At 38.1% G+C, this 16,323-nt stretch overlaps 1 protein-coding gene across 10 annotated transcripts in view; it reads right to left on the bottom strand.

Annotated features, from left to right (window-relative positions):
* The window catches only part of MAP2K5 (mitogen-activated protein kinase kinase 5), a 281,469-nt gene that overhangs the window by 228,793 nt on the left and 36,353 nt on the right, over positions 1-16,323 (bottom strand). For all 10 annotated transcript variants that reach the window (XM_008016128.3, XM_073012274.1, XM_008016127.3 and 7 more), the window contains 4 exons: positions 15,258-15,327; positions 10,312-10,352; positions 9,324-9,391; positions 3,909-3,957 (listed from right to left, as the gene is read on the bottom strand). In XM_008016128.3, the coding sequence (XP_008014319.1) occupies positions 3,909-3,957; positions 9,324-9,391; positions 10,312-10,352; positions 15,258-15,327 (228 nt within the window). The remainder of the gene's footprint in view (positions 1-3,908; positions 3,958-9,323; positions 9,392-10,311; positions 10,353-15,257; positions 15,328-16,323) is intronic.

Here is a 16,323-nt window from a genome sequence, read left to right as displayed (position 1 = left end):
AGAAGAAAAACATTTTTAAAATCACACAGCTCTTTAAATTGAAAACAGGTGAAGGACAGCTTTTTATTCAATAACAATACCAAGTAGTTTTTAAATACAGTCCAGGTTCCTTGTTTTAACTAAAAAAGCAAATAAAAAGCAGAATAATAAATGTGAGGGAGGAGGAAGAAAAAGCCACAGGAGTTACAATTACATGTCAACTGCCAAGATAGCAAATGACCTTAGAGAAATGACTGGCACTGAGCTCTGTTCCTGCTGAAAGAGAGGCAGGGGCCATAAAAGAAACAGAGACAGCAACAACCCACGGGCAGAGTCAGGTTGGGTTTGTGTGGGTAAAGGAGGGTTGTGTAGTTTGGGCTTACATACACAGTCTCATTTATGTTTCAGTCTTCCTCTACAATCCAAGATGAACTGTAAGAATCTAAGAGTTACATATACTAGTAATAATACAGTTTTTAAATCTAATTTTACAGTAGATACCTATTCCCCCTTCCTTTTTTTTCTAAATACAAAAAGGTTTTCCTGTTGTTGTTGGGTTTTTTTTGAGACAGAGTCTTGCTCTGTCGCCCAGGCTGGAGTCCAGTGGCACAGTGTTGGCTCACTGCAACCTCCACCTCCTGGGCATGGGCCGCCATACCCAGTTAATTTTTTGTATTTTTAGTAGAGAAGGGGTTTCACCGTGTTGGCCAGGCTGGTCTCAAACTCCTGGCCTCAAGTGGGCCTTCTAAAGTGCTGGGATTATAGGCATGAGCCACCGCGCCCAGCCAAATACAGAAAGTTTTTCTAAAGGCTTTTTGAAGTTATCGAAATAACAGCCAAAAGATGCAGCTGGACCAGAATTAGTTTTAGATCTGATTTGAGTAGATTTATACTTGATTTATCAGGAATAGGAAAATACTGCCACCCTCTCCTATAAAATCTTTCTAAAAAACAGAAAAAGAGAAAATAACTTTAGAGATGCAAAGGCCAAAGTCACATATCTTTGGAGTAACTGTGCACTTTTTAAATTCTTCAAATTGACCCTCTGGGCTATTTCTAATCAGTTTCAAATCAAGGGCCAATGTTAAACAGATGATGCCACACTAGAACTGAAGTAGGAAAAACACATCCAGAAAACACATCAGTGAAACTGATTTATAGCTCTCAATAAAACATGCCAAAAATACCTTCTGATTTATTTTTTTAAGCTGGAAAAATGGAATTACTCCAACATAAATAACAGGAAAACAATGTCTCCATTTCAAAGACTAAATGTTAAACTTTTTTTAAAGTGCTTGATTTAATATATTAATGAAATTAATGGAAAAAATGAAATGGAATTCAATTATGGATCTGCACAGAAAATATTCTTTGTTTATTGTCTGTCTGTGTTAAGAAGAATCAGTACCTATCGCTTATAAATCATTAAAATAAAAATGCTCAATTAATCCTTATTTTATATGTAAAGGTCTGACAGAAACTAGTCCCATCACTAGACCTTTGCTTCACAAATCGAAGCAATAATGGTTTCAGAGAGCAGTCACACTCTATGAGCAGACAATTGGAGAGATTTAGTAAATCCCACTTTATAGAGCAGAGACTAATCGGAAAACACAGGCCAGTCAAATGTTTCTTATGAACTGTTGACACTATATCAATGCTGAATCAATTGGTGGCATTTACTCTGAGTGACAGAAAAGAAATAAATATTTATATCACATAACCTATATCAATGAACCCAGGCAGAAAGCTATTTCTAACTTGTCAATATTTGATTATCTTGAAGAATCATGTCCCTTTCTTTTAATGATTAATATGAATTCCTTATTAAATCTAAGTGGGGGCTAGTGGAAAGGCAAATCATTATTAATGCTTGAGAGCATAAACCACTAAAATAAAAAACTATGCTCAAGTGTTAAAGTATCATTAAATGTGACTTACATCTTCCATATCAAGTGGTGTCAGTGTTCAGCCCAGAAATTTATTGATGCCTACAACTGTGCACAGTACCTCACTGCAATGCAATTTCACTCACTGTTTAGTTACCCTATAGCACCAAGGAATTAAGGAATTAGTAGAAGGAGACATTTTGAAAGCTTCCAAAGGTGGGTTTTTTTTTTTTTTGGTTTTTGAGGGAATTTTTTGAGTGCAAGTAAATGTAAGAAAGGCTAATCCTTATAAAGAAAAAAAAAAAACTGTATTGTTTAATATGAGGTTATCACATTCCCAAGGGAAAGCAATAAACAATCTTTAAGTGTCAAAAATCCTTGCCATGACAACCTCCCACCATAGAGAACCTCATAACTGAAGCCACTAAGATATCTATGGTACTAGGTTTACTGTCAAAACATTATTTTTTTGCAGTGGAAAAAACTGTTTTTCATTTTTGGAAGAAGAGTCTATGACAGGTTATTTTCCATTGCCTGGGCTGAATAAATGTAGTTAAAGCTTCTTAATTTATGTCAGTTTTGAAATATATTTTCCAGCTAAGGAACACAGTGACTCATACATAAACTACAATTAGTAACTAGAATGCAAGCATGTTGAAGATACACAAATATCCTAGGCTCAACATCTTTCCTTTTAGTCAGATTTTGTTTATATATACTGGTTCTAACAAAATATAAGGCACTGAGGTGATACAGATGTAGACCTCAATCTAAACAAACTTTTGGCTGCTGAAAGTTAAAGGTATTCGATAAATACTATCTAAAATGTTGAGAGTGCAAAGATTATACATACACCACTAGATTCTCCTTAGCTGTATACAGGATATTTAAGGACTGGAATTCACATACTCTGGATGGCAATCAGATGTCAGAAGCAGATCAACTTAATTTCTTCTAACTGTATTCAAGGAATTGTGTGCTAAATAAGCAAGGCCTCCAGAAGCACTACCATACAGCACTGTTTTAAGGCATGCACATGTATTAGGCCACAATGTTACAGGTGATATTAAAGGACAGGCATGAGGACCTGGCTTTGTCTTCTTGACATGCTCCACTACAAGTACTTGATTCATGAAATGCCAATGAGGTTTGGAGAGGTCAGCGTGTGAAGGCACTGAATAAGCATCTGAGATAATTAAGATTTCAGCCTTCGAAACATGGACGGGAAGTGAACAGCAGTTAAGAAAATCAATAAGAGTCTTTTATTTGCAGTGACACAGATGTCTCAGTCAATAGAGCCTAATAGGCAGGCTTGATCGCAATGGACAGGCGCCTGCCTCCAAGGCTATCAAAGCGCTTCCACTATAACAAACATTAAAACGCATTTATGTTGCTATTGAAGAATCGAGGACCCTGTAGGTAGCTTAATTTACCAGTGTATGTTTAAAAGCACTATACTATTTCAGATGTGTCCATTTACTTGAATCAAAATTAGTAAGAAATAACTGGCCTGAAGGCTCGTTTGCCCCTCACTGGCTGGGTTAGGTCATTCAGCATAAGATGGCCAGTCTACGAGGCAAACCAAGGTCTCCTGAAGGCCAGGAATTTTCTACGCCAAAGGTCTGCTGTCACTCTGCTTCCCTAAAAAGCCAGTGTTAGTTTCAGGACAAAAGAAGGAGCTAAGGTGAAAAAGTAATGGTTTTTCCTTTTCTCCCCAAAGATAATGAAAGAAACAGTTACCTCAGAATGCAGGGCCATTTCAACAGCCCCCGAGTTGACACACTTGTTCAGAACTGATTAACTTTTTAAAAACTGAGATGGCAGCAGGGTGTGTGCATGGTACTTCAATCTGCTGGGAGTGAAACCCATTAGCACAGTTTGAAAAACGGGCTGCAAATTGTTCTGCCAATCAAATTAAGCCATGTTATTCATTTATGACAGGAAACTCACAAACTATCTGTTTAATAAGCTTATGGATACAAAAAATGGACAGTAATATGTTATTACTATGTGCAAATCTTAATATATAATAATACCTACCTGGCCATTGGCTAATATTTTTTTCAGTTCAGCAGAAGACTTCTTTAAGCTGAAAAGGAAAGATACTTTTTAGTGGTAAGATCAACAACACCTCTGAACACCACTGAAAATTCCAGACTGAAATATACTTTTGCTTTTAGGTATAGGGATTGAGCACACTCTTCACATCCTTCTCCCAATATAATTTTTTTTTCAAAAGTAACTGGCCAAATGCAAAAGGTATCAAATAAAGACACTAAAACTCTATTAGTAATCTAAAGCAATAAAGAAGCCTACAGTCAAGATGAAGCTACAATATTTTACGAACTACTTCAGTGACTTTTTTATGGTCATTAGTTCTACTGCCTTTAGATAGCCTTTCAGAGGCAATTTCATGTGGACAATGTCAGCTGCTAAGCACTAATATTCACAGCAAATAAAGATTATAGAACTTCAAAAGAAAAAACAGATAATTTAAGTCCTGGTCTCTCACATAGTTAAAAGTTATAATTGAGTTTCCTGGGAAGCAAATATGTAGTACAAATAAATCCTGGTACTCACTAGCTGTGTGATCTGGGACAAGTTACTTATCCTCGCTGAACCTCAATTTCCTCTTTCTGTAAAATGGGGAAAATATCAATTTCACAGGGTAACCAGGAAAATTAAATATTACAAAAAATCTAGTGCTGTGTCTTGTCCATAGTAGGTGTGTTTTTACAAACAAAATTAATAAATTTTAGCTGGCTTTTTGTCCTTTCCTATGGGTACGAGACTCAGCTTCCAGAGTTATTTAGGAAATATTAAAGCGTTTTCTGAAAATATATGACTATGTTAACACTCATATGGATAAATTTAGTGAAAGTCCTTTTTTTTCCTTTCTTTTTTTTTTTTTTTTTTTTTTTTTTTTGATAGAGTTTTGCTCTTGTTGCCCAGGCTGGAGTGCAAAGTACAATGGCACGATCTCGGCTCACCACAACCTCCACCTCCCTGGTTCAAGTGATTCTCCTGCCTCAGCCTCCCGAGTAGCTGGGATTACAGGCATGCGCCACCATGCCTGTATTTTTAGTAGAGACAGGGGTTTCTCCATGTTGGTCAGGCTGGCCTCGAACCCCCAACCTCAAGTGGTCTACCCGCCTCGGCCTCCCAAAGTGCTGGGATTACAGGCAAGAGCCACTACCCCGGCGTGAAAGTCCTTCTTGAATAAAGAATGGTAGTCAAGGGGAGCTCTGAAGTCTTCTAGCTTTATAATGAGTTATACCTGTGAATATCTACCTGACTAGTAGAGTAGCATATAAAATAGCACCTTTTCCCAACAATATTCTATTTGAGATTTAAAGCCTGTTAAGAGGCCAGGCACAGTGGCTCATGCTTGTAAATGACTTGACATATGCTAAGGGTTCCATAAATGGTGGTCACTGCTCTGGTTATTATTATACAGTGGTGGCAGTAGTAGTAATGCAGTAAGACATTAAGATCATAAATATATCAGAAAGCAAAAGGGGTCAAGCACAGTGTCTCAAGCCTGTAATCCCAGCCCTTTGGGAGGCCCAGGAAAGAGGATTGCTTGAGCCCAGGAGTTCAAGAACAAGCCTGGGCGACATAGTAAGGCCCCATCTCTAAAAAAAATTAAAAACTTAGCCAGGCATGGTGGCACCTGCCTGTAATCCTAGCTACTCAGGTCACTTGAGGCCAGGAGGTTGAGGCTGTGGTGACCCGTAATTGTGCCACTGCACTCCAGAATGGGGGGGTGACAGCAATGAGACCCTGTCTCAGAAAGAAGGAAGGAAGGAAGGAAGAAAGGAAGGAAGGAAGGAAGGAAGGAAGGAAGGAAGGAAGGAAGGAAGGAAGGAAGGAAGGAAGGAAGGAAGGAAGGAAGGAAGGAAGGGAGGGGAGAGAGAGAGAGAGTGAGAAAGAGAAAGAGAGGGAAAAAGAAAGAGAGAGAGAGGGAGGGAGGAAGGAAGGAGAAAGGAAGGAAGAAAAGAAAAAGAAAAAAAGAGAAAGGACTCAAGACCTAACATGAAATACACATATTCCATTTGGTACCTTTAATAGGTTACGTTTGAGAGAATCTCAGACTTCAAGTTTGATCACACTTTACCACTTCAAGTTATAATTACTCTTCTTTCTACATATATCTTAAACTTTTGCTATGGTCAAATGTAAACTATGGAGCCTGAGTCCCTATTTTCCCAGATTTTATAAAGTATGTCCTCATCCAAGGGTTCTTGACTTTAATGTCCTATGACGTCTAAGACTCCATGCACTAAAGTGGCAATTAACAATTTTGTAGAATAGGATGAAAGCTGAAACATAGATGGAAAAAATACACAGCTGCCTAAAATCAGTCCAGTTAACATAATAATAGCTGCTATTTATCAAGTGATGATCATGTGCTAGGCACTGTGCTAAATGCTTATTATCCTAATTTAATTCTTATAATAACTATACTCTAGGTATAGTTATTATCCCTAATTTATAAAGGATACTAAAATACAGACCTCTAAGGTACATACCTTGCTCAAAGTCTGTCTATCCCCTATACACACACAAACACACACATATTTTTTTCTGGGAAACATTCAGATTCTAGTTTTCCCACAAATGACTCCCAATTTGATAGTTCCAATTATTGTAAAGACACAAATAACCAAACAAAGTCCAGGCAAAGTTTCTACATAGATATTGCATTATGTTATAAACTTGAATTAATAACATTTTGATTCATTGCATTTATAAAATGCCTTTCATCCAAGAAATAAAACGTGATTCCTAATACAGCTTCATCAATCTTTCTAACACCAGTGGTAGAGAGATGGAAAGTTTAATCATCCTAATTTACAGAAGGAGAAAGCTAAGTAGTTTAGGAAAGGCCTTGCCTTGGCAGCAGGACTTGAATTCAGTAATTATGGCCTAGGAACACCAAGTGGATTAGTAAACTCAGTTTAATAAACAGTCAATCACCTAAGGCAAAAGAAAAAACAACCCATGCTTTGAGAGCAATAGAGGAAAATACTGTTTCATTCATTATGCTAGTATCTGGCTATCAACTTTGGTTAAAAAAAAAAAAAAGAAAAACAAAAAAGAAAAAATTGTATCCTGGCAATTTCTTTGTGAGTCATTTTACTCAATATTTCATTCATCCGCATGTTCATGGTGACCTAAGCTATCCAAAAATCACTCTTAAAAACATTTTAAGGCCAGCTGTGGTGGCTCATGACTGTAACTACAACACTTTGGAAGGTCATAGTGAGAAAATTGCTTGAGCCAGGAGTTTGAGACTAGCCTAGGCAACACAGTGAGACCCCATCTCTACAAACGAAATAAAAAAATTTAAAAAAAAAAAATGCCTAGCCAGGCATTGTGGTGCAGGCCCATAGTCCCAGCTACTTGGGAGGCTGAGGTGGAAGGACCACTTGAACCCAGGAGGTCAAGGTTGCAGCAAGCTGTGATTGTGCCACTGCACTCTAACTGCACAACAGAGCGAGACCCCATCTCTAAAAAAGTGATAAAATAAAATAAAAACATTTTAAAATTTAAATGTGTTACGACTGTAACTTGAGTATGACACCTGAAGAGAGACACTGAGATATCCAAAGAAGAGTAAAAGGATGAGGGGACTAGAAGTAATGTCATATCAGAAAAGATGAAAGAGATGGGAGAATTTAGTCCAGAGGCAAGATGTAAAAGAAATACAAGTATATTCACACATACATTCATTCATTCATTCAAACATGACTGACTATAACTTATATGGCAAGCATCACGCTGAGAATTGGAACTTTGTCAATGAATATGCTACAGTCACTCTGCCCTCAAGGAGTATAGAATCTACTGGAGGACAGAGGTGATTATAATACAATGTGCTCACTGCTACAATACAAGGAAGCGTGGGGATATCATAGGAATTCCTACAGAGGTCCCTGGTGTGCACTGGGAGATGGGTAGTAATCAGAGACAGTTTTCAGAAGAAGATAATTTAGCCCTCAAAGATAACCAAGGTTAGTCAGACTGAAGGTCAAGGTGGGGATGAAAAGAAACGGGAAAATGTGCAGGCCCAGTAGAGAAGAAAGTGGTCCATTCAGGGCACTATGTGTTCATCAGCAAAGCTGGAATGTCAGGTGGGATGCCGTGGAGAGGCAGGTCAACAAGCTGGAGTACACAGAGCACCCATATGTGAAGGGCCACTGCTCACCTGCTGTGGAGGTTACACTTCATCTTGAAAGCATGAAGAGCAGTGAAATTTTAAAGTAGGGAATGACTGCAGCTCAGGACTGTGCACTGGCAAGGTGGCTCTAACTGCAGGGTGGAGGAGGGGCTCAATGGGGCAAGAACGGAGGGAGCAGACTCTCAGGAGGCTGTGGCAGCGATGTGGAGAGCCAGAACCACCCACACAGCAGCAGGGATGCTGGTGAGCAGAAAGACTCAGAGCTACTCAGAAGGTAGAACCTACAAGTGTGGGGACTGACAGGGTGTGGCACTGAGAGAGGCCTAGGAAGCAGTGAAGGAGGACTGACAGGTTATCTGGAGTTAGCAATAGACTGGATATGGGAGAATTTACTGAGACAGAAAATCTAGAACTGTGTTTGGAGGGAAGACCATTGGAAGAGCTGTTCCCCTGGAAGAGGGAACAACCACATTCTGAGGGCTTAACTAAAATGTTATGAGTGGGTGCTATAGAAAGACAAATCCCAGCTCACAAAAAGAGCCTTCTGAGATATAGCCGAATAAAAAAGGGAAGGAGCTTCCTTGGCTGATAAAGTGCATTCCTCCAACAGGGATGTTCAGGAAGAGGTTTGAAGACCATTTGGCAAGGAGTAGGGAGTCAAACATCAAAAGAGGGCAGGATTAGATGGGAGCTTCTGCTCATTTGCCACACCACAGGCAGAGAATCTTTTAAAAACATAGGGCTGGCCACGTCCCTGTCCTACTAAAAGCCCTCTAACTGCTCGCCAGTGCAACTGAGAGGAAAATTCAAACATGACAGGGCCTACGAGGCCGCGCATGATGAGTCCTGTCTACCTCCTTAGCTCCTATCACTCCTATTGCTCTCTCATCTCCTCTCTCCAAATCCCTTCCCCAGCCCAGCACCCCTCCCTGTGCTCCAGTCAAACTGGCCTATTCACAAACATGCCGAGTTTCCTCTCCACCTCAGGGCCTTCACCTAACCTCTTCCCTCTGTCTGAAACACCCTTCTCTACTTCTTGACGTACTTCTCATCCTTCAGATCAAAACAGAAACATCACTCTCCCCAGGCAGCCTTCTCTGAGCACCCAGTCTAAATCTAAACATTCACCTTTCCATAAGAGGTCCTTTCTCTTTGGTCAATATGTAGCTAGGTTATCTAACTGGTCAAATTTCTTTCTAGCTTCTTCCCCACCTCACCCCAACTCTGTAGATAAATCACATCAAGGGCACACTTCACTAGATTGCTCTCACCTATTGCTTGGAAGTGAATCTGAGACTGCTGGGCTGCTGTGTTGAGAGGGTCCGGCCCGAGTATTCACCTAAAAGTAAAGAAAGAATCTTGATCAGTCTTGTGTTCTGAGGACACAGTTCTAATTAACCTATAATTTGCCACAAATTTCTCATTTCACTATGAAGGTTAATTAGCTTGTTGCTAGACAGACCCACGGTTGGAGTCTATTCAGTATATAGGTTACAAAACCGTATAACCCATACATTACATAATATTCTATTCCTGTCATTATTCCATTAAATATTTAAATGGTGATGAAAAAGGAGAGATAAACAGTGTGAAAATCCAACTCACTGTCTAGAATACATATAAAAACAGTATGTTCAAAAAGTACATTAAGAATATACCCAGGGGTTAGTAGTGAACCTCAAGTTACATCCTTCTAGCTCTGCAACCAAGCAGAACACTGTATGTAGAATGTTTCTTATTCACTAAAAAATGAGGTCCAAATAATTAATTATTAAATATTTGAGCCTAATACAAAAGCCAGCTTTTCCTTCAGATGTGAAGCCCTAAACAGAAATCCAGAATTCAAAATAGACAGAATGAAAAGCTATGTGCTAGATATATGTTTCTAGCATTAATATGTCAAAAGGAGGGTATTCCATGTGCAATATGCTCATGTGCTTAATTAATCACTGAAATGAAGTCTATATTCTTACTAAAATCTTTGTAGATACCAGCATCTAGGATTATCCTGAAGATACTGACCAACAAAACAATTCCAAATAATTGAAAATACAGTACCAAACCCCGCGTATGCAAATCTATACACATACTGAGCAAATACTACAGATGAATCCCCCTCCACCTCCCATTAAAAAAAAAAAAATAAAAGGATCGCTTGTCAGAGCTTGAGAAAGTGCAGTTTTATTTGACATTTCAATAAGTGGAACACAGCATTACAAATCCATCTAACTTTACTGAAACAATTATTGAAATTCGTACCTTCAGGCCATGTATGTTCCGTTCCCCAGGAGGCTTGCAGGCTGAAACAGTAATTGACTAAATTGTAGAACACATCAGGGCCATTTACAAATTTGCTCAAAATGAATCGTTTAAAAAGAAATGAGGGTGACACCAAAATTAGCAGAGAGAAATGATTGAAAAGTGGCTCCCAAGACCCAAAGTGGGAATTACGAACCAGGGTTTTAACTTGCAGGAGTGAGCATTTATAAATGCAAAGAGCTTTCTGACACCACCTCATATAAATTCCAATTTCTGCTTAAAACACATAAAAACCAAGTTAACTGAGCTAAAATGATTAGATTCCTTTCATAATTCAAATTTCTGCAATCTGTCCTCATTCTATTACATTGTATATCTGCTATCACTTAGAACTACTTTGAAAAGAGCTAAGGGATTCTTTTGCGGGGGAGGGGGGTGAGAAAAGGATCTTTTAATGCCAAAAAGATTGCTAGAGATTCTACGATGGAACATTCTAGTTTGAATACTACTTTGCACAGTCATAAGCAGTCAAATGTATTAAAATACAGACATATAACTAATTTTATTACATTTCTTACAAATCTTGACATGTGCTAAGATTTAGTCCTAGAGATAAGGCAGTACCAGGAAAAAAGAATATTAATTTCCTGACACCATCCTGAGTTACAAGTTAGTACTTTTCTAATTCAGCAAATGCTTCTTCAACAAATGTGTTAAAAATACAAAAGCCTCCTGCCCATGTTACAGACATGAAAACTATAGTCCCCTACAAATTGTATGTTAAGGGGCCGTCAATTTTGATTGATAGTTTGGGGATGGATTAATTTGATTTTTTTTTTCTTTTGCCCCTCTCTCAGATGTACATGTCTTTTTCCTGTTTCTGACTACAAGAAATGGAGCCGTTTAATAACAAGAAGATGTGGGTAATGACTGGGTGCAGTGGCTCATGCCTGTAATCCCAGCACTTTGGGAGGCTGAGGTGGGCCGATCATGAGGTCAAGAGATCAAGACCATCCTGGTCAATATGGTGAAACCCCATCTTTACCTAAAATACAAAAATTAGCTGGGCGTGGTGGCGGGTGCCTGTAATCCCAGCTACTTGGGAGGCTGAGGCAGGAGAACCGTTTGAACCCGGAAGGCGGAGGTTGCAGTGAGCTGAGATCACGCCACTTCACTCCAGCCTGGTGACAGAGTGAGATTCTGTCTCAAAAAAAAAAAAAAAAAAAAAAGGAGAAGATATGCGTAATAATTACAAAACACTTCAGTTGCTTTCATTTTGTATATTTCAAATATACTTAAATTTATTACATTATTTTTCCTAGAAAATATATCTAAACCATAACAAAATGTTTTCACTTGCCTTTCTAAAATACACTAAAATTAAGACTCAAAATCTTCTTTCCTTAAAATGGAAATTAACCTTTTGAGTCACAGGCATTTGATGCCTGGTCCTTGAGGGACCATCAATACTTCCTAAGACGACACTTCAAAATATTTCCACTGAAGTAAGCAGTGCATTCATAAATTTCCTTTAAACAAAGTCGCTAGCCAAGGAATCAGAGACAAACGTCAACTCTTATCTCTAACCTTAACATCTGCCTCACTCCTCAATTGACTTCTCAAACTTTTATAACTAGAGATGTAAACAGCAGTCAAAAAACCCAGTAACCTCCTATTTCCTAAAGTTATCGGGTCAGGAATTACTGTAAAGCTAGTCAATGTTCACACTTATTAATATTTAACATATCTTTTAACAATGGAGAGGACTTAGCCATGACCTGGGAGTTACTATCCAAGGCAACTGTGCTACTTGGAATGAGAAGAACATGTTATTAGATCAGTATTACGGCCAGGCATGGTGGTTCATGCCTTTAATCCCAGCACTTGGAGAGGTGGCAGTGGGAGGACTGCTTGACCTCAGGAGTTTGACACCAGCCTGGGCAACATTGTGATACCCTGTCTCTATTGAAAAATAAAAATACTTTGCCCAGCGTGGTAGCACATGCCTATAGTCCCAGCTACTCAGGAGCTGAGGCAAGAGAACTGCTTCAGCCTGGGGAGATAAAGGCGCAGTGAGCACGCACTGCACACCAGCCTGGGTGATAGAGTGAGACTCTTGTCTCCAAAAAAAAAAAACTAAAACGGAAACAATCATTTTCTCCTATCCTTCCTACTTGTTCAGTCTAAAGATTCTTTTTAAGGTCTGAGGGTCTCTAACCAACTAGGTAGACATAGGAAATATACCCAGTATGTCTACATGTTGATTATGTAAATTTGCATAATTTCACTTATCTACATATGATAAAATGTACATTCGATGTAGATAGGTAGCAAAAAGCAAAAGACTACCAAAAACTAGAAACAATTATACCATAGCATATTTAAAAACTACAGAAATAAAAAGACAGTCTCATATTCTGAAATATTTAAATTTGGCTTAGAAAGACTATGTTTAACAATTTATTGCAGCCTAGTGGGTTTTATGATAAGACTACATGTGACAATGACATCTCATATATTTTCCTCAAGAATCCTCTCCCCATAATATACTCTTCTCTCCACTCCAAAACAAGCCCTCCAAACTACTCCCATGCACACTCTAATTATATTTTATTATATATGTCTTTCCATTTTAATCACATTATAATTTAAATGAAATTCTTACTCAAAGGGCATAGTAAGCACTTATAAGCTGTGTGACTCTGAAGTTACTTAACCTCTCTGAACCTCAATATTCTCATCCATAAATTGGAAACAATAATACCTAATAGGCAGAACTATCAGGAAGATTACAGACGATGACACGTAAAGCAATACTAATGCCTTAACAGAGCAGACATCTAAAAATGGTTGTGATTATCATGGGAAGAAGCATAATGGGATGAACAGTGAGAATGACAGGACTGCTCACAAAATGAAAGAAAACAAACAACCCACAACATTGGAAGTATGTTTCTTTCTTTTTTTTTGAGAGAGGGTATTGCTCTGTCACTCAGGCTGGAGTACAGCGGCACTAACATGGCTCACTGTAGCCTCAACCTCTTGGGCTCAAGCCATCCTCCCAACTCAGCCCACCAAGTAGCTGGGACAACAGGAGTGTGCCACTACATCTGGCTAATTTTTGTATTTTTTGGTACAGACAGGGTTTTGACATGTTGCCCAGGCTGGTCTCAAACTCTTGAGCTCAAGCAATCCGCCTGCCTTAGCTTCCCAAAATGCTGAGATTACAGGCATGAACCACTGTGCCCTGCCTGGAAGTATATTTCTCCAGGATACTGCAACTAGGGTTTTCTATGGCAGAGCTATAATGTCAGTAGAGAAATTAATAGAAATTTTCAGTTTGTAAAATAGTATTCCTTGTGAAGAAAGAATTTTGAAACTTGCCCAAATTCTCCAGTCACTACAAACATTAAGATATAATCTATCTCCTGGCTGGGCACGGTGGCTCATACCTGTAATCCCAGCACTCTGGGAGGCCAAGGGAGCGGATCACGAGGTCAGAAGATCAAGACTATCCTGGCCAACATGGTGAAACCCTGTCTCTACTAAAAATACAAAAATTAGCTGGGTGTGGTGGCATGAGCCTGTAATCCCAGCTACTCAGAAGGCTGAGGCAGGAGAATCGAGGTTGCAGTGAGCCGAGATTGCACCACTGCACTCCAGCCTGGTGGCAGAGCGAGACTCTGTCTCAAACAAACAAACAAAAAAAATAATTTACATCCTAATCATTGGCCTAATAAACAGAAATAGGAACATTTCTTTCTTTTTTTCTGTTTTGGTGGTTATTCTTCAAGTACAACAGAAGTGGATTAATCACAATCCTTATTTTGAACTATCACTGGCCTTAAATAGCCCAACTGTACTTACTTAGCACTTTAATAAGTTATTAGTAATATACTAAGCACTCCCGATTCTGCTGCCCACACATATGCTAAAAGAGCAATATTATTCTTGAACCCAGATCTTCTTGAGGGTTGGCCAAGCCAGCTGCCTTTGGAGACTTTATCAGTGCAAATAGGAGCCTACTGGTTAATTGAGCCATTCAAACTTCAGAGAGTTACAGGTAATGAAAGTCTAGAATGTTTAATTGGAAAACTCATACCATGATTATTTGTACAGTATCAGTTAACGAAGGTAAGTTTAACTTTTAATTATTTCAATTAAGTTATTTCTAGAAGGGTTACTTAGAGAATTTCCTTATCTGTTCCATTAGTTAGAAAACATGGATTCCAAGTGGGGCAATGTATAACGGGTGAAAGACTTAATGGTTTATATAATTAAACTGTTCTTTTTCACCATTATTCAAATTTTGAGGGAACATTTATACACGGTTGAACAATCATATCTGATACAAGGATAGTACTGCCAAACCTAAAAGGGAAAAAGAAAATTATCTGACCAAGTGATTCACTGAAACTTACTCTCATCAGCTCTTATTTTTGGAGATAATAAAATTTCCATTTATGAAGAATTTCAACTATTTAGAAAATATCTCCTCAAAAAAACAGACACCAAACATTCCGCCAAAATTTCTCTCCTAACACCTCAGTAAATCTTAGCTTCTGCACTAGCTAAAAGCTTTCTCCTCAATCGCAGCTCTGGCCGCCATCATGAGCCACAGTTTATAAATATCCAGGATTAAAGTCATTCATTTGCCTTGGTTTAGAAACCATGCAGACCCCCAAAGAGTTCTTTAAGCTAATGTAAGCATGTACTTCAAAAACAAAAAACAATCTAGTTAGTTTAATTTACTCTAGTAAATTAGATATTTTATCTGCCATAACTATAATATGGCCTGCAATCCCCATGATAATGAAAACTTCTTTTGTTTTTCAAATTAAGAGCTAAACATCATGTTATGTGCATTTAAACCTTTGGAAAACATAACTGTTGATGAAACAGTTTACTGAAATAATCATTGTTGATTAGAATTTGCTCAACATTACCTCTTGGAAATATCTGCAGAGGCTCTATTAACTGTCCATTTACTTGCTGTTCCATTACTGTGGAATAATACTGCAAAGAGATTACAGAAAGAGATTACTCAGTAATGTATGAATACTGGAACAGACACTTAGTGGTTGTTTAATTCACAGTACTTTTGTAAATTGCTGGTATAAACATATCAGCCTTGAGAATACTTTTCCCCTACCGGCACATCAAAATGACTATAGTGAATATTTAGGATTGAAAGTCCAGTATGTTAGCCTTCACCCTGGCATTTATCTTTAAAAGTGTTGATTAAGACTTTATATTAGTATTTAATATACATTAAATAATATAAAATATTTGAAAATTATATATATTTAAACAACACTTTTTATATATAAAAAAAATTATATATATTTAAACAAATTGCCTCTTGCTCTTTTTCCCTGGATTTTGCAAAGCAAAATGAAGAAACTTCACATTGGGCTTGGACCTACACACCAGTTAGTCAAACATTATTCACATTTGTGTATGAAATGCACAGATAATGGAAATCTAAATTACAGAGACTGTGGAAACAGCAAACAAAACATGACCCATCCAAGGATGACAAGATTAACAGGATAAAAAGGTAGCCTAGTTTCAAGCAAACATACCTTTTATGCTTTAGCCTTATAAACACTTTAGTACAGACCAAATTGCACTGTAAAATTCTGCACACAAAAAATAAAGTTCTAAGTGAAAAAGCTTTCACACTCCTTAGTAAACACAAATTATTCAGTAGGTTGTACTGTGGTTTGATTACCACTTCTTTCAATACGCTAATTTGTGAGCATATGTCCACCTAACTTGGAGATGGCTTCTGTGCTCTCACATATTATAATGCTTGACAAATAACAAGTGACGCTCTTGGTGGAAAAATATCCACAATGAAAACTGCTGATTTTGTTTTGAGGGGCTGTCAAAGAGCAGAACACCCTTTTCATCCTCACGGTTTCTATATTAAAAACACGTCCACATTATTTAAATACTATATGTTTAGGAAATCCCTCCTTGATGATCATTGTTTCCTGACATTCTTTA

This window comes from Chlorocebus sabaeus, chromosome 26 (genome assembly GCF_047675955.1).
Source record: "Chlorocebus sabaeus isolate Y175 chromosome 26, mChlSab1.0.hap1, whole genome shotgun sequence".
Taxonomy (NCBI): domain Eukaryota; kingdom Metazoa; phylum Chordata; class Mammalia; order Primates; family Cercopithecidae; genus Chlorocebus; species Chlorocebus sabaeus.
Note: the sequence above shows the minus strand (reverse complement) of the source record. Positions and strands in the feature narration are given on the sequence as shown.